The sequence below is a fragment of the Trichomycterus rosablanca genome, chromosome 5 (genome assembly GCF_030014385.1).
Source record: "Trichomycterus rosablanca isolate fTriRos1 chromosome 5, fTriRos1.hap1, whole genome shotgun sequence".
NCBI lineage: Eukaryota > Metazoa > Chordata > Actinopteri > Siluriformes > Trichomycteridae > Trichomycterus > Trichomycterus rosablanca.
In genome coordinates, this window is record NC_085992.1 from 7,088,176 (window position 1) to 7,113,673 (window position 25,498).

The following is a 25,498-nucleotide window of genomic DNA, read 5'->3' on the forward strand; positions in this document are numbered from 1 at the left end:
TTAAAAACCCTAAGAAAAGAAGAAATGTTATTTAAAAAACCACAATATTTTGCTTTCATTTAGTCAGACAAATTTGTTTTTTTTGTGTTCCAGTTTCCTACTCTTCCACTTAAAATTGTCTCAACAGCCTGTACTGCATATATACAGTGGATTCTTGTGCACACTTTTTATTGTGTATTTAATTTTGCTTGAATATGATTGTTGTTTTACCCATCAGTGTACACATAATACATAATATTCCACATTGTGGTCAAGTGCATCCTATTTGCTTAAATTATCCCTGCGACGAGTCTAAATCTTACCTGGAATTTAATTAATTGGACATGGTTTGAAAAGGCACTCATCTGAGTCTATAAAGACCCATAATTTATACTGCATTGTCAAAACAAAAACCAAGCCATGAAGCCCAATACACTGTCTGTAGATCTTCTCAATCGCATTGTGGCAAGGCACAGATCAGGGCTAGAATAAACAATTTGTAAGGCTTTGAGTGTTCCCAGGACCACAGTGTCCTCAATCACTTTGAAATGAAGCAAGCTTGACACAACCTTAAACCCTTCTAAAAGTTGGCTGTCCAGCCAAATTAGGTCGGGACAAAGTGACAAAAAAAATTAAGGGATGGATGGGTGCCCCAAATACAGGAACTTCCTTGAAGAAAACCTCCTGAGTGCATGCACACTCAGACCTTTGTAACAGTTTAACTTTTAACATGACAATGACCCAAAGCATACTGAAAAAATAGAACAAATCTCTTTCATGGCCCAGCCAATGCCCAGACTTAAACCCCATCAAATATCTGTGGAAAGACCTGATGATGGCAGATTACACACACTCACCATCCACTCTCATAGAGCTTAGGATGATCTGGCATAAAGAATGGGATAAACTACCCAAATCCAGGTATGCAAAGCATGTATTGGAGTACTATTCAATAAAACAGCTATAATTTATATAATGTTGAATAAAGGGTTTGAATATATGTGTGAAATATATTGTTTTTTAAGATTTTACATTCATGACAGGAACGGTAGTTATTCTTTACACAAGATTCATCAGTTCACAAGTTTAATGTCAAACACAGTCATGGACAATTTTGTATCTCCAGTTCACCTCACTTGCATGTCTTTGGACTGTGGGAGGAAGCCGGAGCTCCCAAAACAAACCCACACAAACATACAAACTCCACACAGAAAGGACCCGGACCGCCCCACCTGGGGATCGAACCCAGGACCTTCTTGCTGTGAGGTGACAGTGCTACCTACTGAGCCACCGTGACGCCCTGTGAAATCTATTGAAATATGTAAACAGTTGACCGTAAGCTTGTTGCATGTCCTTTTATAAAAACATAGGCATTATTATGAAATTGCCCCACCCCCAGCTATAACAGTCTTAATTTTTTGGAAAGGCTTTTTACAAGCTTATGAAGTATTTCTGTAGAAATTTGAGCCCATTCACCCAAAAAAACATTTATGACGTTAGGCAAAGATGTTGAACAAAAAAGGCCTGGCTCACAATGAACACTTAAACTCTTGAATGTCTTTAACAGGGTTGAGATTAGGGCTCCAAACTTATCAAAACATGTTTTTATAGACTTGCACCGTACTGTTACTATGTGTTAAAAGCATATCATTAAATATACACAGCTTTTAAAAGTGAGTGGTTCTAAAACATCTACACACAATAAGCAGAAGTGTCCAAAAAGCAGAAGCCATTGTAAACAGGAGGACTTAAGACTTGATGTGGACTAAAGTAGTCACATAGGAACTGAACCTGACCTCAGTGTGGGGATGAGAGGATTAAGACTGTACAGAAGCTGTCACAACACTAGACTACAGAATTTAAAACAGAACATTCATTCTCTGTAGTGTCTTCCCCAATTAAGGTTATGGTTAATCCTGATATATTTATTACCCAGAAGAGCATTACTTTAATTCCAGCTACTTTCGTATTAAATATGAAAATGTCTGTATAAAACACTGTTGCCGAAGGCAAAACAAAAGCAAACATATACACTTCTTCATTATCATGTACTCATTCTGGAGTCACAAAAGAACTATCCTTTCCTGTCCAATGTCTTTTTTTGTCCAACACCTTTGCGTAACCTCATAAATGTTCCTCATAAATGTTCTTATGGGTGAATGGGCTCAGATTTCTACAGACATACTGCATAAGCCTGTAAAAAGCCTTTTCAAAAAACACTAAGAAAGTCTAATCAGGGGGTCGCGCTCACCTTCAGGCATGGTACGTGATTGGCTTTTGAGCCTGAGCGATGGTCTAAAACGTGTTCGGTCATTAAAACTCCAGCTTTTCTGCACCTTGGCCGGGCTGCTCCCCTCTGTGGCCAATTCAGTGACAGGAGATCGTCTGTCATTCAGTGAAGTCTGCCTGCTCTTAATGCTCTGACCACGAGGACTGGCCATGCGTACTCGCTCCTTAAAACTCAGTTTCTGACTATGAGAGGAAAAACAGTGGAGAAGAAAAGAGAAAAGGAAGAGGAAAAAAATGGTACAATTTGTTTAATACAACTTAAATGTCAAATTAAAATGATGACGATAATTCTGTCATGACATTAATTATGTGTGCTGTTATATTTTATGCCAATGATTGTTTACTTAAACATTAATGTCCTATCTAAAGATTAAATAATTGATATAAAAGATGTTTGTAGCCTAAACAACATAAATAGACTGGCATGCAATGCAGTTAGCATTCTGTCGATAGCTGTCAATCAGCAGGCAACATTGTCAGGCCACCCACCATAATTATGGGCCTATAGAAAGCTGAAGACATTCGTTTCAATCCAGAATAAAATGCCAGTTATAACAAGACAAATAAGACATATGAACATATTAAGTTGAATACCTTTTTAGACCTTATAACTCACAAATGCAGAAGTAGCATAAACAGTACCACATGTGAGAGCAAAGTGCAGTATAAGTGATATTAGTAGCTATTGTTTAGTGCTCAGATTTTACACTTTTCAAGATAAAATCAACAAAAGCAAAAATAAGAGGCAAGCACATGCAGCATGCACATTTAAATATGTATTCTCTTACAGTCTACCTGCCTCACTAATTACAAATCATAAAACCTGGTCTTAATGCCTAATCTAAAATCACATTCCCACACAACTGCCTTTATTAGTTTGGGTATTAAAACTCCAGTGGTGGGTTTAACATTTTAATAGTTTGCCCTAACACTGGTAGATCACTCATTTAAATGCCAAACCATTTATGCTTTTTTGAATCTAGTGAATGAAAAGGATGGTGTTTCATCCTTTTAGGTTTGTGCTTTTTTGCTAAGAAAGACACCAGCAGGTCTGTCACAGTTTTCTGTTTACACATTCACCAGACCAAAAAGGGGGGTTTAATGTGAATGAACCCTATATACACTGTATGGCCAAAGGTATGTTAAAACCCCCAGTCTGCACAGAGTCCTGGCTTCAAAGTTATTGAACAGCTGTAAGATGAACTGTAATGTGATCAAGAGCCAGGGCTTTCTGACGGACGATTGCCTGACCTAGCAAATACTTTTTTGACTGAATGGACTCAACTTACCCCAGATACACTACAAAATCTGGTGAAAAGACCCACAAATGTGGAGGCTATTATAGCTGCAAAGAGGGGGCAACTCAAAATCGATAATCATCAATTTGGAATGGAAGGTCCTACAAGCTCATAGTCAGGTGTCCACATATTTTTGGACATATAGTGTATGAGGTAGACAGATGCAATTTACTATGTTTAGACCTAATACAATTTGGATATTTAAAGCTTAAAAACAAAGCTTAAACAAAAACTTAAATATAAACGAGCAGAAAAGTATAAAATTAGAGGGATCATTTGTGCTGCAAATGATGTATTTTCTTTAAATGAAGTGCACAGCCTGTAACTCATGTTTAAATAGACTGTAAGTAACTTTGAGAAACACAGAGCTATGTTTAAAACATACATCACATAGATCAACTAGATTGTTGGTATTTGGGACCTGGGATTGTAAAACTGTTATTGTTTGTAATGCATCTTTCAGTGTGTGTATGGGTGGAACCTGGTGAATTACAAAGTGAAGACTGAACGTGTAAATAAAGCCAGTATCTTACCAGTTAAATAAACCTAGTGGTGTCCTATATAGGACAGTTAGTTCTCTTCTGCACTGCATCTGTAGTGACTGACTCAATGTATCTTAAAGAAATCATGGTTTAGCCTCCAGCCCTTGAGTTTAGTAGCTGTTCTGTAATATGCTGAGTATCTTGTTTGCTGGTCATTTGCAAAGCCAATAATATGTCTCTTTTTCAAAGGCTTTTATATTCATTTAATGTCAAAATCTGTTGTGTGTAACCTAATGTAAGCTCTGTATGTAACAGTCGAGAGGCAGAGAAGATCACTATCCTAGGTCACAGTGAGGAGGGAAACAGCACATCTGGAGTATCAGTCATCATCCATGCACCTGCAGTTAGTTAGCATTCTCATTGTTTGTCATATGGCCAGAGTGCGAGTAATGTTGGTACCTATAACTCCTTGTGGAATATTTCCTGAAGAGCTTCTGCCCATTAATATGAACCTTACTATGGAGTGTAAGAAACAGACAAGTGTGGATTAGTGAGTGTGAGGAGAAAGTAAATTTCAGTGGAACAAACAAATGTGTGGTTTGGATAGAAATTAAAAACATGTGGCCATACAATAAAAGAGAAAATAAAAACACTGCATTAGTTCATCTCTGCATTTAGAGAAATAGTAAGGACATGATCAGTTGCACACATGCATGATTAGAGTAAAAACCTTCACACGTACATTCAAATTCCCACATTAATACCCTCCCAGAGTACCGAATATAAAGCTATTGGCAATGTGTTCGCCAATTACAGTAGAACTGTGTTTCTCTGGGAACTAATTTCTCTTCCTCTAGCTAACAGATCACATAACTGAATTCTTGTTATTGTACTGTGGTGGTTTACAGCGTTGCTCTATTTATAGCCTTTTTATTTGGTTTGTTTCTTTTAGTTCAGAGGGCAGCCACATATTACGTGACATACTGTATTTGCCACCCACTAAGAAAACTGCAAATAAATACATTTAAGCCATTAATGCTAAGCTCTTCTGGTGAATATGAACCACACATCCATAATGCAATTAGGCTACTCATTAACAGCAGTGTATTTTAAAAGTACAAACATAATTGTGTGTAAGCAGTAATAAACCAAGCTAAAATGAATAGGAAATTGTTAAAGCAAATGAAACTGTATATATAATTATTTAATACATTTCCAGTTATTTCCAGCACTGCAATTTTAAAACCTTCCAGCCAAATAACATATCCTAACATCCTAACACAATACCAGTGAGTGGAATATGTTTATTCATAATTTTTACCTCACTATATTGGGGGGACATTTTGAGCATATCTGAATATTGAGGACAAGTCCCTCTCATATACAGTGTATCACAAAAGTGAGTACACCCCTCACATTTCTGCAGATATTTAAGTATATCTTTTCATGGGACAACACTGACAAAATGACACTTTGACACAATGAAAAGTAGTCTGTGTGCAGCTTATATAACAGTGTAAATTTATTCTTCCCTCAAAATAACTCAATATACAGCCATTATTGTCTAAACCACCGGCAACAAAAGTGAGTACACCCCTTAGTGAAAGTTCCTGAAGTGTCAATATTTTGTGTGGCCACCATTATTTCCCAGAACTGCCTTAACTCTCCTGGGCATGGAGTTTACCAGAGCTTCACAGGTTGCCACTGGAATGCTTTTCCACTCCTCCATGACGACATCACGGAGCTGGCGGATATTCGAGACTTTGCGCTCCTCCACCTTCCGCTTGAGGATGCCCCAAAGATGTTCTGTTGGGTTTAGGTCTGGAGACATGCTTGGCCAGTCCATCACCTTTACCCTCAGCCTCTTCAATAAAGCAGTGGTCGTCTTAGAGGTGTGTTTGGGGTCATTATCATGCTGGAACACTGCCCTGCGACCCAGTTTCCGGAGGGAGGGGATCATGCTCTGCTTCAGTATTTCACAGTACATATTGGAGTTCATGTGTCCCTCAATGAAATGTAACTCCCCAACACCTGCTGCACTCATGCAGCCCCAGACCATGGCATTCCCACCACCATGCTTGACTGTAGGCATGACACACTTATTTTTGTACTCCTCACCTGATTGCCGCCACACATGCTTGAGACCATCTCAACCAAACAAATTAATCTTGGTCTCATCAGACCATAGGACATGGTTCCAGTAATCCATGTCCTTTGTTGACATGTCTTCAGCAAACTGTTTGCGGGCTTTCTTGTGTAGAGACTTCAGAAGAGGCTTCCTTCTGGGGTGACAGCCATGCAGACCAATTTGATGTAGTGTGCGGCGTATGGTCTGAGCACTGACAGGCTGACCCCCCACCTTTTCAATCTCTGCAGCAATGCTGACAGCACTCCTGCGCCTATCTTTCAAAGACAGCAGTTGGATGTGACGCTGAGCACGTGCACTCAGCTTCTTTGGACGACCAACGCGAGGTCTGTTCTGAGTGGACCCTGCTCTTTTAAAACGCTGGATGATCTTGGCCACTGTGCTGCAGCTCAGTTTCAGGGTGTTGGCAATCTTCTTGTAGCCTTGGCCATCTTCATGTAGCGCAACAATTCGTCTTTTAAGATCCTCAGAGAGTTCTTTGCCATGAGGTGCCATGTTGGAACTTTCAGTGACCAGTATGAGAGAGTGTGAGAGCTGTACTACTAAATTGAACACACCTGCTCCCTATGCACACCTGAGACCTAGTAACACTAACAAATCACATGACATTTTGGAGGGAAAATGACAAGCAGTGCTCAATTTGGACATTTAGGGGTGTAGTCTCTTAGGGGTGTACTCACTTTTGTTGCCGGTGGTTTAGACATTAATGGCTGTATATTGAGTTATTTTGAGGGAAGAATAAATTTACACTGTTATATAAGCTGCACACAGACTACTATTCATTGTGTCAAAGTGTCATTTTGTCAGTGTTGTCCCATGAAAAGATATACTTAAATATCTGCAGAAATGTGAGGGGTGTACTCACTTTTGTGATACACTGTATATGTTGTGATTACAGCCCTGGTTCCCAGCAACAAAAGCTTAAGTCTTCTAGCAGGAGCACTAGAGTGTCAGAAAGTCAGACATGCTTTTAAATTGTTGGCCGCAGGTTTAGCAAGTCATGTTTGATGAAGCACAGAGAATACTTTGAATGCTAGCTCAGCGAGAGTTACACTTTGTCCAACAGCACCCTGTCCTATACCGCCAGGCCAAACTGAGCATTAGAAGGAAATGTAATTGTCAGAAAAAATTTATTTATTTATTTTTTATAACGCTTATAAATACGTTTTCATTAGCATTTAAAATAAACATCAAAATACATTATATGGGTATATTTTACATGGATAAACATAGTAATAGAGTTATTAAGTGTCAAACAAAAACAAATTTGGTTACATTATTTTTTTACCCTCACTATATAATCAGAAAATTTAGCTGATGATCACCATACTGCAATTATGTTGTTTATTATATATTATATATTATTATCTAGAACCCATAGACCTGCTACTTCTGTCAGAACTCAGATTGTTACTAAAAAACATAGCACCTTTAAGGAAAACCAAGTTAGGATGGCTAAAGATACACTGGCCTCTTACCATCTTTGTCCAGTGCGACCTTAAGCAGCAACTCTCTCACTTTCTCTCTCTCTTTTGTTAATAATGCACTGGCTGGAGTAATATTTGATTGCGAAGATAAATACCCTCAGAATGGAAAAACTTTATCATGGTGTTGTCTGCCAGATGGACAAGTGGTACTACGCCCGATACATAACTACTGCCAGGACAGTGCTGCATATTGTGCACACACACAACCTATTTCTGACTCTCTCTCCTATATATACACACACAAACCTAAACATATCATTTCATTGCAAACATCTTTAAGCTTACATAAGTTTCCAGTCACTTGACCCTGCTGTGGGAAGTTTGTACACAGCTTGTCTCAGCAATCTCAATAAAACAGCAATTTGAAAACAATGAAAGCTATGTATAGCAGTGTCTACTCAGCATGAGATAGCTTTTGTTGTTTACAGCCTATGTACTGATGGTATATATTTTGAAATAAAACTCACTGTAATCAATGCCTGGCCCACACTGCATTGTCAGAGGGTGACTATATAAAAACGGAATATAAAAATATAAACGTTATATTATTTTGACTTTCATCTATCAAACCCCTCCTGCACTACAAAGTACATCCAGAACAAAACAGAGTCCTAACCAATGATCCTGACTCCAGAAAACAAGAATCTTAAAACACAGGCTTAATATGTTTAGCTAGGTTTGTATATAGGTTTGTATACTATGAGACATAAGTTGCAATAAAACCTGATAGTACCTGATAGCTAGCAAGGTGTTGAACAGATATTTGACAAACTAAATTGTTGGAAAGAAGTGACTTATTTACTGTAGTCTTTCGGACCCTGGATTGTGCACCTTTAACAAAGCAGATTAACAATATTGGCAACTAAGTCTGAAAATACATAAAATAAGAATAATACATACGTAAATTAGGAATAATATTAAGGATTAAGAATGATATTAAGGTGAAATTAAGAATAATATTAATCTTTGAGGCGCAGACTTGTCTTAAGGCAATGATCATACGTTTTAAATTAATGAAGTTTCTACAGGCTTCAGGATGTTGAGTTATAAACAGCAAACATGTTTATTACATTTATTTACAATTGAGGTGGCCTTGACTGAACTGTTGAGTTAATTCGCTAATTAAATATACACACCTCATCTTAAGATCGTTTTTCATTAAAGGACAACTTGCAGTTGTCAGGAGGGGCAAAGTCTCAACAGTAACCCCCTTAACTATAAATGTAAGCCAGGCATAGCATAAATAAAATGCAGTACAAAAGTCAAAAATCACAGGTTATATACAGTAAAAGAATACAAACCTGGTGATGGATTCACCCTGGTCTTTCCTTCAGGTGTTAGTTAGCAGCAAAGGGGAGAACAGGGTCAGGGGATTAATTTAATGAAAAACAGCACCAAAAGGTGTACAATAGAAAGACAAATGGCTCTGAAATATACTGAATCGTTCATAAACATGAATGAATTTTCAATATATTTCTCTCTGTGTTAAACACAATAGTGTACAGTATGAAAGTTAAGAAAGAAAAACTTACACAAACACACCAACGCACATACACACATGCAGTAGAAACCAGAACAAAAACAAACCACGACATAAAAATGTGAAAAACAGAGAGAAGATAGCATAAACAGGCACCAGGCAGACATGCAAGCAATCAGCAACGCACAATCAAGCTGTCTAGGAAAGCTCCAGCAAGGATAATTTAGCTTTAAAATGGACAGGAACTAAGTCAGTGATTACTGGAAAAAAGGAAAATAATGCTTTCCTCTGTCTGAACTAATGTCTGTGTATGTAGGGGTGTGTGTCTCTGTTTCTGCAGGTATTTTCAGGCTCCTTAAGTCTAAACTGTATGGCCAAAAGTATGTGAACATCATACCTATACGTGCAAGTCAAACATGAACATTATTAGGAAATTGGTCCCTCATTTGCCTTCACTTTTCTGGAAGTATTTTGTAACATGAATGCAGGATTCTGCTTTCATTCAGGCATAAGAGCTTAGTGAGATTGTGCATTAATGTTGAGTAATAAGACCTGGCTAATTCCAATTTAAAGCTGCAATTGGAAATATTCAACCAGAACATTTATCACCCAAAAGGGAACATTAGATTTTTGTAGTAAGTGGATAGTTTGATAAATATGTTTTTAATTTATTTTTCTTACAGGGATCAGATGATAAGCACAGTGGAGGTTTAACTAAAATAAAGGTCTGCTGCAGCAACTCAAAGGCCAAGTTCATCAATGCAGGTGCACAAGGTCCCATTCTTCTTCCCAACAAAGAAAAACCTTACTCCTGCCAGCAAGGGTTTAGGTCAAATATACCTTAGTGCCAAGGACTTCCAAATATACCATTGCATTGGTTTTAAAAAGAAGAACAGACCACAGATTGGAGTAGTACCCGGGAGCAGGTTTATAGCTCAGTCATAAGGTCTGTGAGGAGGAAGTACCAGAGCGTTGTGGTTTGATTGATCTCCAACAATCCAACCAATCGATGTGGGGATTATGGCATTTTATCAAAAGGAATTCCTGAATTAGCTGAAGCTCCAAAGTCTGGGTTAGTAGCAATGACATCTCCTCCACATGCTGGCCTATATGTAAAGATATAGTGCTATTCTAGGGGCAAGTGACATATGTTGCTTAGTTACATGGGCTGTAAGAACCACTGGGTAGCAGAGGAAAGACCTGGACTGGCCCAGAGGAACTCTCAACCCTAGGGGTGTCCAACTGCCTCAATCTTACGGTCTCTCCATTGATTACAAAGGCGGTTATCTAGCCAGATGGTGAAAAAACATGCTCCAAATAATTAGGACCCAGGTGCAGTAACTAGACCAAATTAAAACAAAACAAAACCACAACCACAAACTACAACACTTGTTGGCTAAGAGAAAAACATAAATGGCCAAAGCATACAGCTAACCAGCTGGGTGATTAAATGAGGACAACACCTAAAAGCTGCTTCTCACTCTGCAAATGCGATCAGTCCTCTGATATATCTCACAATATTGATTGCCTAGTGAGCAGCAAGGGAAAACAACAATAGCTCTTCACACTCTGTGAACGTGATAAGCCCTCAGGTGATCAACAACATTGATCGGTTAGAAAGCAGGAAGCAGAAAACAACAACTAATCGCTCTTTTCACTGTTGGCAGTGAGTGGAATGCTGGGAATTGTAGTCTTCAGAAAATAATACCAAGGTCAACCTGCTGGATGATGTAGGCATTGCGGACTGGGACATTACACATTTGGCTTCCCGGGCAGGAGTGAGGTGATTTGTACACTCTCTGCACTTCAACACTTGCTAGTCCTGTACACAAATACATGTGCTAGACAATGTAATTTTAATGCATGCCCTTCCATTTTACATGCTTATGAGTAAGGTTTATTATTTATTGCTCATTTAATTCTATCAATAAACACTAAAGTTAAAGAAAAGGAAATCAAACAAGGTTCTTCTATGGCATCACAGTAAGACGTTTTTCTGATTTATTTATTTAAGTGAGTGTATGTCACATTCTACTGCCAATGTTTGTCTATTAAATTGTACTGATTTTAGCTAGGGTGGCACGGTGGCATGGTGGGTAGCACTGTCGCCTCACAGCAAGAAGGGTTCGATCCCCAGGCGGGGTGGTCCGGGTCTATTCTGTGTGGAGTTTGCATGTTCTCCCCGTGTCTGCATGGGTTTCCTCCGGGAGCTCCAGTTTCCTCCCACAGTCCAAAAACATGCAGGCAGGTTAATTGAAGACACTGAATTGCTCTATAAGTGAATGGGTGTGTGTGTGTGTGTGTGTATGTGTGTATGCCTGCCCTGCGATGGACTGGTGTCCTGTCCAGGGTGTTACTGTGTGCCTTGCGCCCATTAAAAAGCTGGAATAGGCTGCAGCACCCCAGCCCCCCTCCAACCCTGATTGGATAAGCGGTTGAGAAAATGAATGAATGAGCTATGGCCTTGACTGAAAACTGCTAAAACTATACATTAAAAGCAATGTTCTGATAAATTTGGCCATCAACTTCTAGCTTACATGAGGATGAGAATGTATCTAACATTGTTGAGAGTATTTAATAAAGTTCTCAAAATTATATAATACAGTACTATCCTGTTTTGGTGACAAAGCTTGACTAATGACTTGAAAGTGGATGTAAAAAAGAGGGCTTCAGGCTTGAAGAAACAGAAGACAAAAGACTTGAAGATTTGTGATGAGAAAAAGGGAACAACGAAGGCTAAAGGAGCACAGACACCAAAGAGAACACCCAGCTGCCAGAGTTGTACCTACTTTGTAGGGCTGCAGGTATGCAATGCCTTCAAATGAGGCTTCCAGGTAGCAATGGAAACCGAGTTCTCATCAGCCGCATAACTACGCCAAACACACTACGTGCAGAGTATACAAAAGGAAAACAGGTAGGAGAAATGGAAACCAAAAGAAAAAGAACACAAGGCCAGGAGAGAGCGGGGGGTTGGAAAAAGGAAACAAACAAACAAAAGAAAACAAAAAAAGCAGATTAGTAAAAACCAGTTCAGGTCAGAGTTTTCTCATCAGTTCACTGCATGGATACATGCCTTTGAGGAGGAAGAATACTTTTATAATAACGCCATGTGCCACTCAGGTACGTTCTGGAACAGTCTGTGGAGTAGAGTCGCCACGCAGCCTGGTACAGGATGCACATACACAGGAATACACACACACACACACACACACACACACATGGACATGGGTGCAGAAAGTTATCAGCATGGTGAGAGCAAGGATAGAAAAGCAGGCCACCTAACAGGACCAAGACATTTGTTCAGTGAATGTCTCTTATAATTTTGATCTGGCTAATTATCTCTGAAAAGACTCTTTTCAGTCATTGTGTTGTTTTGTTAATACAACAAAAAGCAGCAACACTGAAAAAATGTCTTGCATAGTGGGGTACACACATCAAAACAGGCTGTGGAGAATACTAAAATTAAAGGCTTATAGAACAGCTACAGTTCATAATTTAAAAATGTAATATAAAATTAAATGTAAATATAAAACATTAAATATAATAAACAGAGTAATTAAGTGAATCAATAAATAGAGCATCCTTCCTCAACATTTAACCATAGCTATATTTTATGGTGTCTTAAAGAAGTATTGTGGCGGTAGCATCAAATCAAACAGCTTGGTAACACCATTCTTACTGTATATTGTAGTCGAAGCTTCCATGTACTTGGAATGCTTTTAGCAGTAGGAACAGACAGTTCGTTTTGGATTGTTAAAAAAATGAATAGATGCAGAGATTTTTATAAATAAATACTTGCTCCCACAACAGAGAGCTTAAACTAAAATAAATTTTTGTATTTAAACATAGTAATAAACCAGGGCACAATGTTTTACAAAACTAATTAAGACTTATGCAGTGGACTACTGCCTGTAGCCAAGTACTAAAAATAACATGGAATACTTAAGAGCGGTTTACTTTTCTGCTGTAGATTTTAATACCAGATTAAAATCAACAGCAGATCAGATTCATTTATATATTTTTTTACATTGTTTGACTTCACTAAACATTGTAGGTTGCATCATTAATCATTAGGAATAAAAAATTTTATTACTTAAAGCTAAAACATTGTATATTTAATTAAGTTTTATAGTATCATCTAACACAAAAATGCACTTATAAAAGCAGTGCTGAAATGAAACCTGAAATGAAAAATGTTATAACACTTTGTTTGCTCTAAGACAGAACAATTAAAAAAATCGAGAATAATGTAAACAGAGTCAAACTCACAAACTTTCTAAACATGGTGGCATACTGCTCTTTTTAAACAACAAGCATTTGAGCAGGAAAGCAAGATGGGAAAGCTAAAAAGCAAGGTGGCACACACACACAAAACACAAACACACCAAAACAACAAGCATGGCATTTTTTTAAAATCGATTAAATGCCATATTAATGCCAAAATTACTGCCAACAACGTTCGACAAATTCTTCATCCTAAAAAGAAGGCTTTAGAAAACAATGATACATATAACCATTTCAAATAGACTATAAAAACTAATAAAATGTCCAATTTTATTTTAGTTTGTCTTTATTGTAAATAACATAACACCTCAGTTTATTGGAACTACATGTATATGTGTGTCAGTTTGTCCTGGGGTAAAAGTATTTCTACTTTTTAATAGGAGGATGCTCGACCTATATGAAAGAACTATTGTTCGTAGGGAAACCCTTATGCAGAGTTTCTTTTGTGGAAATACAATAAATATCAGCTAGGGTTTTCTTTAGATTTTAATACTGATGGTCTATAATTACATAATTGTAGGCATTGTTCGTTTTTTGTCTTAAAATTTTTATAGATTCCGCTGAAACTTTTAAAATTACAGTTAAAATTTGGTGTCAATCAAATAATCAAAACAAGGTTATTTTTTAATCTTGATTAGCTGGGCTTATGTGTCTTGTGCAGTATATACTTTTAAAATGTATTGAACGTGTTTTGAATAGGTTTGCTTGAGTGGTGCAGTGGAGAATTATGCTAGTCTATTACCAATGGGATCCAATTAAGAAAGTAAAGCATTTAAAGTTATAAAACAAATATCTAGACATGAAATACATTATTGCTACAAGTAGTTATTATTATTTTGTGTACACTGTTATGATGATTTTACTGGGCTTATTAGTGTTAGTTTATTAGCAAAGGATGCTGTTAGTCGGGTATTTTTTTGGTGCTGGACTATTTGCAGCCTAGTAGTGACACTTTGGCAATTGAAAATCATAGTTAAACAGTGACTAATCTAAAAAATAGTGACTGTATTTTAGGGCCTTTAAAAACTATCCTGTAAAGTGTCTGTCAATCCCACAATAACTGTTCTTCTTTGCTGATGCCTTGTTTAACATTCGATGTTTAAGACTGTTTCAGTGTAAACTATTTTTGGATAATGTGATTGATGCACCTGCGATTCAGCCTTATGGAAACTTGTTGCTTTATACGGCTTACATCTCATATTTTACAAAGCTGTCAGAGCTCTCCAATAGATTATTCTGAGCATGCCAGGGTAATCAGCTAAACAGAACTCATCTGTGCAGCATGTTTGTAATTTAAGCTCAAACTGCTTTTTCATGTGGTGTTTAAATCATTTTGTTCAGCCGCTGTACAACTGAACAATTTAGCAGAATTGAATGTTATTTAATATTAAGTGTTCTCTTGAGAATATACTCCTAAATTATGAATTTTAAACTTTAATTAGGGCTTTACCTTGGCAGATTAATTAACTGTCTTTTCAAACCACCCAGAATACCACTGTTCTTTAGACATATGCACTCATCCAGTAGATTTACCTGTATAAGACTAGCAGCTGGGTTTCTTCTCTTTTCAAAGTGCTTCTGCCTGTGCTGCTCCTGCACCTTTAGAGCAAAGCCTGAGCCTAGAATACCCTACACACAAACAAACACACACACATTTTTGTTAACTGGCTTACACGTATCTGAACACTATAGCAAGATATGCCATGGCTAAGCAGAAAGAACAGACAGATCTATACAGTTACAGACACAGTACTGGGTCTCGTTAAACAAGGCCCATGAACAGAACACACTTCACATGAAAGCTACGGCAACAAAGATCTTTTAAATCTGACAAAAAGCTTTTTGGAAAAAGTCTTGGATAGAATGTGACACATGATTGATATTAATCTTCTCCTGTGAGAGCTCAATGAAATACTGCTCTCCTGAAATAACACTGGCCACACAGAGCTGGCAGATGTGGCTGTGCTGGAATGACGTGCATATGGATCCCAACACAAAGATCTAAAGCACCTTGGATTAATATCACAGCATGACCTACCGCACGGCCGGATTCCTCAGCAAAGAGCCAAAATAGATAAGTGCAAAACCAGGCAGTAGTACTTCATAAACGTTCTATGTAATAAGATTTTAATACTTACTAAAAGAGCCCAGAAATAATGAAAAACATCATTCTAGACCAATTACACCACTGCATGTGGTAGTTCTAACTCTTCTGTTAAGCTGTTGTACTGTTCAAATTTTTGCAAAGTTTGTTCTTTTTATTTGTAACAATACATATGTATTATTCAATACAAATACTTAAAAATACTTAAAATACTTTAGATATTTTAATAGAAGACATGACTGCAGAAAATAACCTATGCTTTGTGTTCGCAAAACTTTTTTTTAAATTTTGACCTTATTCCATAAAATGACAGGTGGGTAATGCATTACCTCCCTTGTGCGTATTAAAATGATTGTGCACATAATGTTTCTGTTGTAAAAATGAATATTTTTTATTGGTAATATAAAATGTTATGGACTTGAAATTTAAAGGTTTTTGTACCTGTATAAATTCTGGGCTTGTTCAAAGGAGGGCTTTGCCAAAACACTCGGCAAAATAGGAAATAACATGCACAGGTACAGCTCTTTGTGTGTATTAATGTTTATGTATTTAACTGATTAAATATTTACTTAGTTTAACTTGCCAACGATCACCCATACATGACCACATAGACCCACTCCTCACTGGTATTAAACTTAAAGAAAGTATTAGTACACATTACATTGTTTAATGCCTAGCTTTTGGATTAAATTACTTTTTATACTTGGTGCTCGGTACTCAGGGCCACTCTACAGGTCCATACAGATTAGTGTACTTCACCACTGCTGATTTCTCAAACTCACGAGTTCAAATCTTAGCTCTGCTACCAGTAGGCAAGTGCCTATATGGTCAATGACTAGAGGGTCCGAAAGGTGGGAGTTTCGGAGTGGATTCCTTATGATTGATGCAAATATGACCTCTACTGGCTGATCAATGGCGCATCTGCGTGGCAGGGTAGGGGGTGTGGGGATTGCAGATAAAAACAAAAACAGTCGGCTACTGCACACATGTGGGAGGGGTGTGTGTTCATCATGGCTCTCTTCAATCAGGAGTAGAGGTCTGCAGCAGTAGAGGCAGCGAAATGTGATCGGGTAACTAAACACTGGATGGAAACTTAAGTGACAAGTTCCTTAACATTTACCATTTACAACTTAAGATTTTACCTGAATTTAATATTCTTTAATAAATGTAGCTTTGACATGTAACTAAGTAATGCACAGATGCAGCACTGTTCCGAGTACTGCCTGTGTGGAGTTTGGCATGCTCTTACCTTAGCCATGTAGAATTTCTTGAGAAACTTAGGTTTCCACACATCTCCCAAACCCTTTACTGTAGATTGATTGACCACACTAAATCACCCCTAAGTGTGAGTGAATGAGAATGAATACACAGGTAAACATGATCCAGGTTACACTGTGTTTACTCACCGCAGGCAGGGCAAAGAATGAGATGCCCAGCAAAGCAAACCCTGCTGACAAGAGACGACCCGGCCATGTCTGTGGTGTCTTATCCCCATAGCCAATGGTAGTAAGAGTGATCTAGAGATACAGAGAACACTGGTCAATGGTCAGAGTTTAAGCGTACCAGCTCGTTGCAGGCAGACAGAGTTGGGTTACCCTACTGATTAAAAACAGCAGCACCTAGACGATACATAGATACATAAATCAGCCAAGAAGAGGCCTCATACGATCTGGTTTCCTACAAACAACCACCCAGTGCACAGACTTAAAATGGAAAGCTGGCTACAATGCAAAGCACTGTCTCTCACCATCTGCCCTTATCATATTCCTGTGAGAGTCTGCCGTACTGTGCAATTAAAGCCACGTGTGGGACGCAAAGCTCTACTTACAACAACTCCTGCCCAATCTGACATATTAAAAGGCCATGAATATCTGAAAACAAATAGAAAAAGACTCTAGAGTTACAGCCACACTGCCATTTGTGTTACCACTGCTTCTCCTTGAAAGCAATAAATCGGTAGCTTGCCTTAAGAAAGCATTAGTCTCACAGCTCCCGCTTCATTCCATAGTGGTCAGAGAGGAAATCTTATAGGCAGGGGACAGTTAAACAAATCCCAGGCCAAAGCAAATTCAATACATCCAGTAACACTGAGCAATCGGTCAATCTGTACTTCTAGGTGTCACTGAATGGTCACAGCATGCTCACGCACTCTGGCGTCCTGTTCTGCTTTTGTTTTTAACACTCCAGCGAGCTTGGGAGATCACATACAGGCCTGGACCAGTCTGTAATCTTGGCAGCAGTGTAATGCCACCCAGAGTAACCTGTTAAACTCAGGTAGGATACACAAAGGCATGAAAGTGTATCACAAAATGTGACTTGATGTAGCTGCAAGCTGCACTCTAAATAAATCTGACATACATGTTAAATTTACTAAGGCTTTTACTTATGATACAAACTGCGCCTGGGACCACTTACTATCTGCACCCTTTAAAAAGGTTTTTTTTTTCCTTTAGTTGCAGCACACTTAAACCATTGCTGTGCCCTTAGCTTGACAAAGTTTCCTTAGTCTGATACTTTGCACTGTTCATTCCTCTTGTGAACAACATGTTTTCAGATCTATATAACAAAAACATTCTAAAAGCAGCCTAATGTTACAAGTAACAATATCTGTAGGAATGCATAGATTCATTTGTTACTATAAATGATATAGCTAAAAGTATGTTGACATCTGAGTATGAGCTTGTGTGACATCTCATATACTGTACACCGATCAGCCATAACATTAAAACCACCTCCTAGTTTCACTGTCCATTTTATCAGCTCCACTCACCATACAGAAGCACTTTGTAGTTCTACAATTACTGACTGTAGTACATCTATTTCTCTACATGCTTTGTTAGCCCCCTTTCATGCTGTTCTTCAATGGTCAGGACTCTCCCAGGAACACCACAGAGCAGGTATTATTTAGGTGGTGGGTCATTCTCAGCACTGCAGTAACAATGACATGGTGGTGGTGTGTTAGTGTGTGTTGTGCTGGTATGAGTGGATCAGACACAGCAATGCTGCTGGAGTTTTTAAACACCTCACTGTCACTGCTGGACTGAGAATAGTCCACCAACCAAAAATACCCAGCCAACAGGGCCCATGGGCAGCGTCCTGTGACCACTGATGAAGGCCTAGAAGATGACCAACACAAACAGCAGCAATAGATGAGCGATCGTCTCTGACTTTACATCTACAAGGTGGACCAACTAGGTCTAATAGAGTGGACAGTGAGTGGACACGGTATTTAAAAACTCCAGCAGCGCTGCTGTGTCTGATCCACTCATACCAGCACAACACACACTAACACACCACCACCATGTCAGTGTCACTGCAGTGCTGAGAATGATCCACCACCCAAATAATACCTGATCTGTGGGGGCCCTGACCATTGAAGAACAGGTTGAAAGCAGGCTAAAAAAGCATGCAGAAAAACAGATGGACTACAGTCAGTAATTGTAGAACTACAAAGTGCTTCTAAATGGTAAGTGGAGCTGATAAAATGGACAGTGAGTGTAGAAACAAGGAGGTGGTTTTAATGTTATGGCTGATCGGTGTATATATATATGTATGTATATATATATACAGTATCTATGTATATATATATATACAGTATATATGTAACATTAAATTCATTGATTTGTTTATTTTACTGACAAGAAATCATAAGCATTTTTCTTAAGCTGCTGCATCTTTTTAATGTAAAATTGTTGTTACAGTAGCCTGAGAAGCAATACATAAACTTAGTGTTGTCACAGTGCTCAAAATGGTTCTGTACTCCTTGTAACCCTTTTTAACAATGTTGGTTTGCGAGCTGGAAACTAAAATGAATTAAACCTATAGGAATAAAGAACAACAGATAATTAAGCTTCAAGGATTCTGACCTGCAAAATCTTTAAAGTCACACAGAGTGTAAGATACAAAAAAATAGGTCTCCACAATGTGGTGTAATAGGGATAGTGTAAACAAAATGTGAGCAGAGGTGTTTCAGGTAGACTTACCGTTCCCCACCATAGAGCATCAGCGTAGGTGGCAAACTGCTTGTTTAAATCTTTTTCCACCAAGTAAACCAGAAATGAAGAGAATATCAGCACCAGAAAGCCGATGTACCAGGCAGTCACCAGTTCCTGTAATGACACAACAGCACAGAGCAATGACAGAATGCCAAAAACAATCAGACTGAGTGCCGTGTGATGGGACAGAAAAATCAAAAGTACAAGCGTAATATAAGGTAGAGGAGTAAAGCAGCCGTTTCATAGACCACAGTTATTCAGTGGGGAGCTACATCCCATAATCTGTCCGCTAAATGACGGGTGGCTGAGGGCTGAGAAAGTCTGTGGTTTGGCTGTGGCTCATGGCAGGAGCAGAAGCCCAGACAGCGCTGCCGAGAGAGAGGCTAGAAGTGGGGTCACAGGTCCGGAGCTGACAGGAACACTCACACACACTTATCACCATGACCTGGCGGACCTACCCGTATTCATCATCAGTTTCTGGATCCGGTATTATGTTTGTACTGTTTTGTTTGATTCTAGACTGCAGACCAAGTTTTATTTTACATGCCTATTTGCTGTCTTGAAAAACTGTTTAACACGTTATGTCTATTCCATTTAATTTTAGACAAAATACATTGAAAAGAGCATAATTTTAAATAGTTGCTTAAATAAACAAAGCCCTGCTTTCATAGAAACACATTAAAAGTGGCTAATGTTGTTTCAGGTTTGTGATAATGTTTACAAGTGGCTTGTGTGTGAACAGCAACATGGTAGTGTTTAACTGTGTGTGTCTAAAAGTGTCTAAAAAGGTGTTTGTTGGTCACTGATGGGCAAAGCTTTTGTGGCAGACTGGTCACTTGGCACTGCTAGTGCATTGACTGTCTAATTAGATGAATTTTACACCCAATTTGCTTCAGTAATATGGAGAAGAATGAGACACAGTCATGGGTGACAGTCTGGTACTGCTTATTAATTAGAAATCCATGCACTTTTCATAATAATTTCATTCATATAAGCTTGAACAAATAATGGAGCTACTGAGTCGCAGTGGTATAATATGCTTGCAAGCCCACCACCACATAGAGCTCAAGCTTCAGTCAACTTAGCAAAGACAGCACTCAACAGACACAACTGGCTGTGTCTGAGGGAGGAACAGGGTAGGACAGGGTTTCTTCTTATTGCTGCTGTAACTGTGACTTCTGTCTTGTTGAGCCGCTGATAGGATACAGCAAAGGAACACAAAAGTCATAATGTTACTCTTTAAACACGGTGCATCTTTCTATGAAAAAGAGAGGAAATGAAAAAAATAAATAGATAGATAAATAACTAGAATTCAGATTAGGTGTAGACGAACACACTATTAGGTCACACAAGCAAGTGAACAGTCACTGTTGCTCTAGACTTGGCATTTACTGAGTTTATTTATTTGGGCGGCACGGTGGCTCAGTGGGTAGCACTGTCGCCTCAGATAAAGAAGGTCCTGGGTTCGATCCCCAGGCGGGGCGGTCCGGGTTCTTTCTGTTGCAGAGTTTGCATGTTCTCCCCGTGTCTGCATGGGTTTCCTCCCACAGTCCAAAAACGTGCAGACACTGAATTGCCCTATAGGAGAATGGGTGTGTGTATGTGTGTCTGCCCTGCGATGGACTGGTGCCCCGTCCAGAGTGTTACTGTGTGCCTTGCGCCCATTGAAAAGCTGGGATAGGCTCCAGCACCCCCCCCATCCCGACCCTAATTGGATAAGTGGTTAAGACAGTGAGTGAGTGAGTGTTTATTTATTTTAATATGATTATAATAAGAAAAATACAGGATAGTGGTTATACATTTTTCTCTTCATTTATGAGGTGGAGATTTATGTTAAAACGTTTGTGCAACACAGTTAAATATACTGGATCCATTCAGCTGGATTGTCACTTTACAACACCCTGACTAGTATGCAAGATAACCATATTTAGAATGTCTGTTAAAACCTCTGACACAGAATGGATTCCCCAGAATCACCGGTCACAGTGCAGTAACACATCCCAGACAGGACATAAATCCATCCAATATAGTATTCTTCCAAAATAAAGACGGTTATTATCAAGGACTCACAAACAGCCCCAAAGCCTAATAGAAGAATGGATTACTGCTGAAGTCATTAATGTGTTTTTCTGCGTCAGTTCAGATTGAAATTGAATATTCACACCGGCGAGCTAGTGTAAACACAGTGTAAGAGCTAATCTGTTGATACTGGAGTACCTTGCTGTGGGCATAGACTACAGATCCTAGAAGTTTCCAGGTACCGCCTCGTCGATCCATGCGCACCATCCGCAGGATCTGAAGGAAGCGAAGGCTGCGCAAAGCGGACGTGGCGAAAATATTCCCCTGGCTGCCAGCCGACACCACAGCAATGGATGCAATGAGCACGATGATGTCTGCGATGTGAGGAGAGAAAAAAAATCAGCACTATAAACGTTAACACAGAAGGATGTTTGGTTTCTACATGAGCTTGAGCTGGATCAACATCAAATTCTTAATAATCATTTACATGTAGACATAAAATCTGACAAAAATATTGCCGTGTCAATTATGACTTAGAATGACTACATAGTGGCCCTTTTGAAACAACTCACTGTATTGGTCTCTCTTTTTTTTAAACAGGCGCCTCTAAGCACTGATATCTGGGAAAACCTTCATGGTGCACTTACTGGAAATGCTAAGGAAAGCAGACATGGTGTGATGAATTAATTTGATGGCAATTTCACATGTCTATCAAGAGAAGCGGAGAAAGGGTCACTGGAGGCCGGGAAAGCCACATCCTAGCAAAAAAACACCTAATTTTTTTTTCATTACCAGCCCACTGGCACCTGGAACCAGACTTGGGAAAATATTACAACTGCACAAATCCGACAGTTGTTGTTTTCTTCTAGACCCTTACACGCGGTCCCTACTCATGACAGGATAAAACTAAATAAAAATGTCTGTAGCATCACTGTAGTAATGCTAACAAAAGCAATGATTTTAACAGGAATTATGCAATCTATTTAAGTACAGATTCATCGCAACAATTTCAGTCACTGTTGCTAATTAAAAACCACAATCAAAAATAGATCTTACAGACGCCCAGGTGGCGCAGCGGGATATTCCGCTAGCACACCAGCACCGAGTTTCTGAACTCCTCGGTTCGAAACTCGGTGTTGCCACCTGTCGGCTGGGCGCCATCTGACGGGCATAATTGGCAGTGCCTGCAGCAGATACTAAATTGGCCACCATATCTGCAGGCTGGACTATGTGTGGGTGGGTGGGTCTTCATACACCGTGTGAGGACCCTGATCGGCGGAAGAGAAGAGGAGGGCTGTGCACGTGTCGGAAGAGGCGTGTACAGCGACGTGCTCTCATTGGATGCAATCTGGTATCTCTCAGCAGCGGAAGACAAAATTTAGTGCGCTAAATCAGGAGGAAAATGCATTTTTTTTTTAATCAATCTTACAGAGACATTTTTTTGTGGGTGGAACATGTATTTTTTAGTTTTATTTCATTTTTTAGTTTTATGTATTTTTTAGTTTTATTTCATTTTAATGCTTTAATACCACTTTATCCTGGTCAGAGTTGCACTGGTTCCAGTTTTCATGAAATCACCGGCCACATTGCACACCCCAGACAGGACACAAACCCATCCAATATAGTATTACTTAAAAAAAAATCTGTGTGTCTTTGATAATAACCAACAGCCCAAAGCCTAACAGATGAACAGATCCAGAACTCAAAGCAAAAGCTCTACAGGTTCATCCTCATCATGTTAAAGCTCTCTTTCACTTCGTTGTTTATTCACTCACTTCACACACTCATGTTCGCATGCACAGCCATACACAAACCCATTAACATACAGGCATAGGCGATAATCTCACCTATGACGCAGAAGGGCTTCCTGGCAAAGCGCAGACGCCCCTGCCATCCTCTGTAGCGACAGCAGCATCCAGCAGACCAAATGCGAATGATGTACTCCAGACCAAACACAACGATCATCACAAACTCCTGCAGGTTGTAAAACACACCATCAGCATAATAACATATTATACAGTAACACTCCGGGTTTCATTACCAAATACACTAAACTGGCTTGATGATATTTTGCTATGGTACAAAATATTGCTAGATTGCTGTGATTGTTACAAGCTATTTTGTTTTTCGTATATAGTTTTAAATGTTTTAATCCAGATCCTGTGTTTGTCCATGCAGTAAATTTAAGAGCCTTGTGAATTTAAGCTCTTTAAAAGGTACAAGTTATTAAGTAAAGGTCACTTTAGAAAACAAATAGAAAAGAAATTTTCTGTACAACACGCTTGGTTGGTGAAGCAGTTTATTATGTAAGCCCTCCATGCTGAGAGCCAGGTTTTAATCTCAGCAGTGCTGTTGGCTGGCCAGATGATTTTTCATTATTAAATTACTGTAAATTCAAGTAACTGATTATTCTATTTGTTTATGTAAGATTTGTGAGTGTGCGAGTATGTTAACAAGCACAAAATAATCAGTTCCTTGAATTTACCTTAATTTAATAAAGAAAAATCATCTGCAGTTCTGCAACGGATTGGTGCCCTGTCCAAGGTATTTTCTCCTTGCGCCCACTGTTTCCTGGTAAAGCTGGAAGTGTTGCTATAAATCAGAACAATAAGAATGGAAGCACCAGTCCAGTGCTCAGTCCCAGTACTGAGCACAGTTTGCTGTTATGTGCAGTAAGTGCCAACACAGCAAAAAGCCTGACTGTGCAGTTTGAAACTGTAAGGCACCAGGCCCTGCAGGAGCTTATAATGCTATCTGGTTAGTGTAATTACCACTAAAGCTCGTATATCAGTGCCAGTACAGACGCTGCTAATTGCATTGTTTGATAAATCTTACAGCATTCAATGGAACTTTCGGCAGATTAAAACATCTGTCATTATAGCGCTTTACAGTGAAGCTGACTGTGCAGCAGCTTCTCTCAAGCACTCACGCTGGACTCAACATGAAGCTTACACATACATGTGTAGCTTACACATACAGTACATAAACATGCCTGGGTTACTGAGACTTCAAATCAGACTTTGTGTTTGTGTACTCGTGTATAGATCACTTTATTTGAATGCTTTCACCTGCTGGATCAGGTTGTTTGTTTTCATTTATGCATTCATTGTCTGTTTTACCACTGCTTTTTCCTGGTCAGGGTCATGGTGGGTCTGATTAATTGGGCAAAAGGCAGGTCGCCAGTCCATCACCGAGCACGCACACACACACACACACACACAAGCACACATTCACACTTAGGACAATTTGTAGTAGCTCCAGCTGGCCTGACTGCATGTCTTTTGGGAGAAAACCCACACAGACACAGGGAGAACATGCAAACTCCACACAGAAATGAGCAGCCAGGGAATCAAACCCAGGCCCCTCTTGCTGTGCCACCTTGGTTGTTTTAATTTCTTATAGGTTTTAATTCCAGAGTTTTCATTTTTCTTTAGAATTAAAGTGCACTTGAATGGTCATCCGCACAATCTAATAGAAAACCAGATTGACCAAATCAAGTGACCTTCTTCAATTGTGTAAGTTCTTCCGTTCAGACACTTGCATGCCCAGTGTACCAGTGGCAGCACTTTCAAGTCTAAACAGGGGTAGCATGGGTACTCTGACTGCAAGTATGCATCCCTATACACAAAAGAGTCCAAAGCACCTTGTGTTCTTAATGTTTTAGCTCAAACAAAGACTCTGATGAGGTATTACATTTAATGTTTGTGCATGTGCTTATTGATGAAGCAACTGTCTGTGGATAATGAATGTAATTTCTTTTATCATGATTTATCATGACTCATCATGATCATGTGGTAGTATTGGAGTTATTTTTTGGATTTATTAAAATACTAAACATTTTTCATAATATCAATCCTAAAGCTAATTATTACAGTTTAATTGCTCCAGTATGGTTAAAAACATGCTGAACTGACTGAAACAGGATTGCAGTAAAG

General features: G+C 38.9%; 1 protein-coding gene across 1 annotated transcript in view; it reads right to left on the bottom strand.

Annotated features, from left to right (window-relative positions):
• kcnq5a (potassium voltage-gated channel, KQT-like subfamily, member 5a) overlaps positions 1 to 25,498 on the bottom strand; it is a 123,867-nt gene that overhangs the window by 11,771 nt on the left and 86,598 nt on the right. The window contains exons 3-9 of the mRNA XM_062995589.1: positions 23,411 to 23,537; positions 21,762 to 21,937; positions 19,533 to 19,658; positions 16,956 to 17,066; positions 14,979 to 15,074; positions 12,235 to 12,323; positions 2,231 to 2,451 (exon numbers count right to left, since the gene is read on the bottom strand). Coding sequence (XP_062851659.1) covers positions 2,231 to 2,451; positions 12,235 to 12,323; positions 14,979 to 15,074; positions 16,956 to 17,066; positions 19,533 to 19,658; positions 21,762 to 21,937; positions 23,411 to 23,537 — 946 coding nt within the window. The remainder of the gene's footprint in view (positions 1 to 2,230; positions 2,452 to 12,234; positions 12,324 to 14,978; positions 15,075 to 16,955; positions 17,067 to 19,532; positions 19,659 to 21,761; positions 21,938 to 23,410; positions 23,538 to 25,498) is intronic.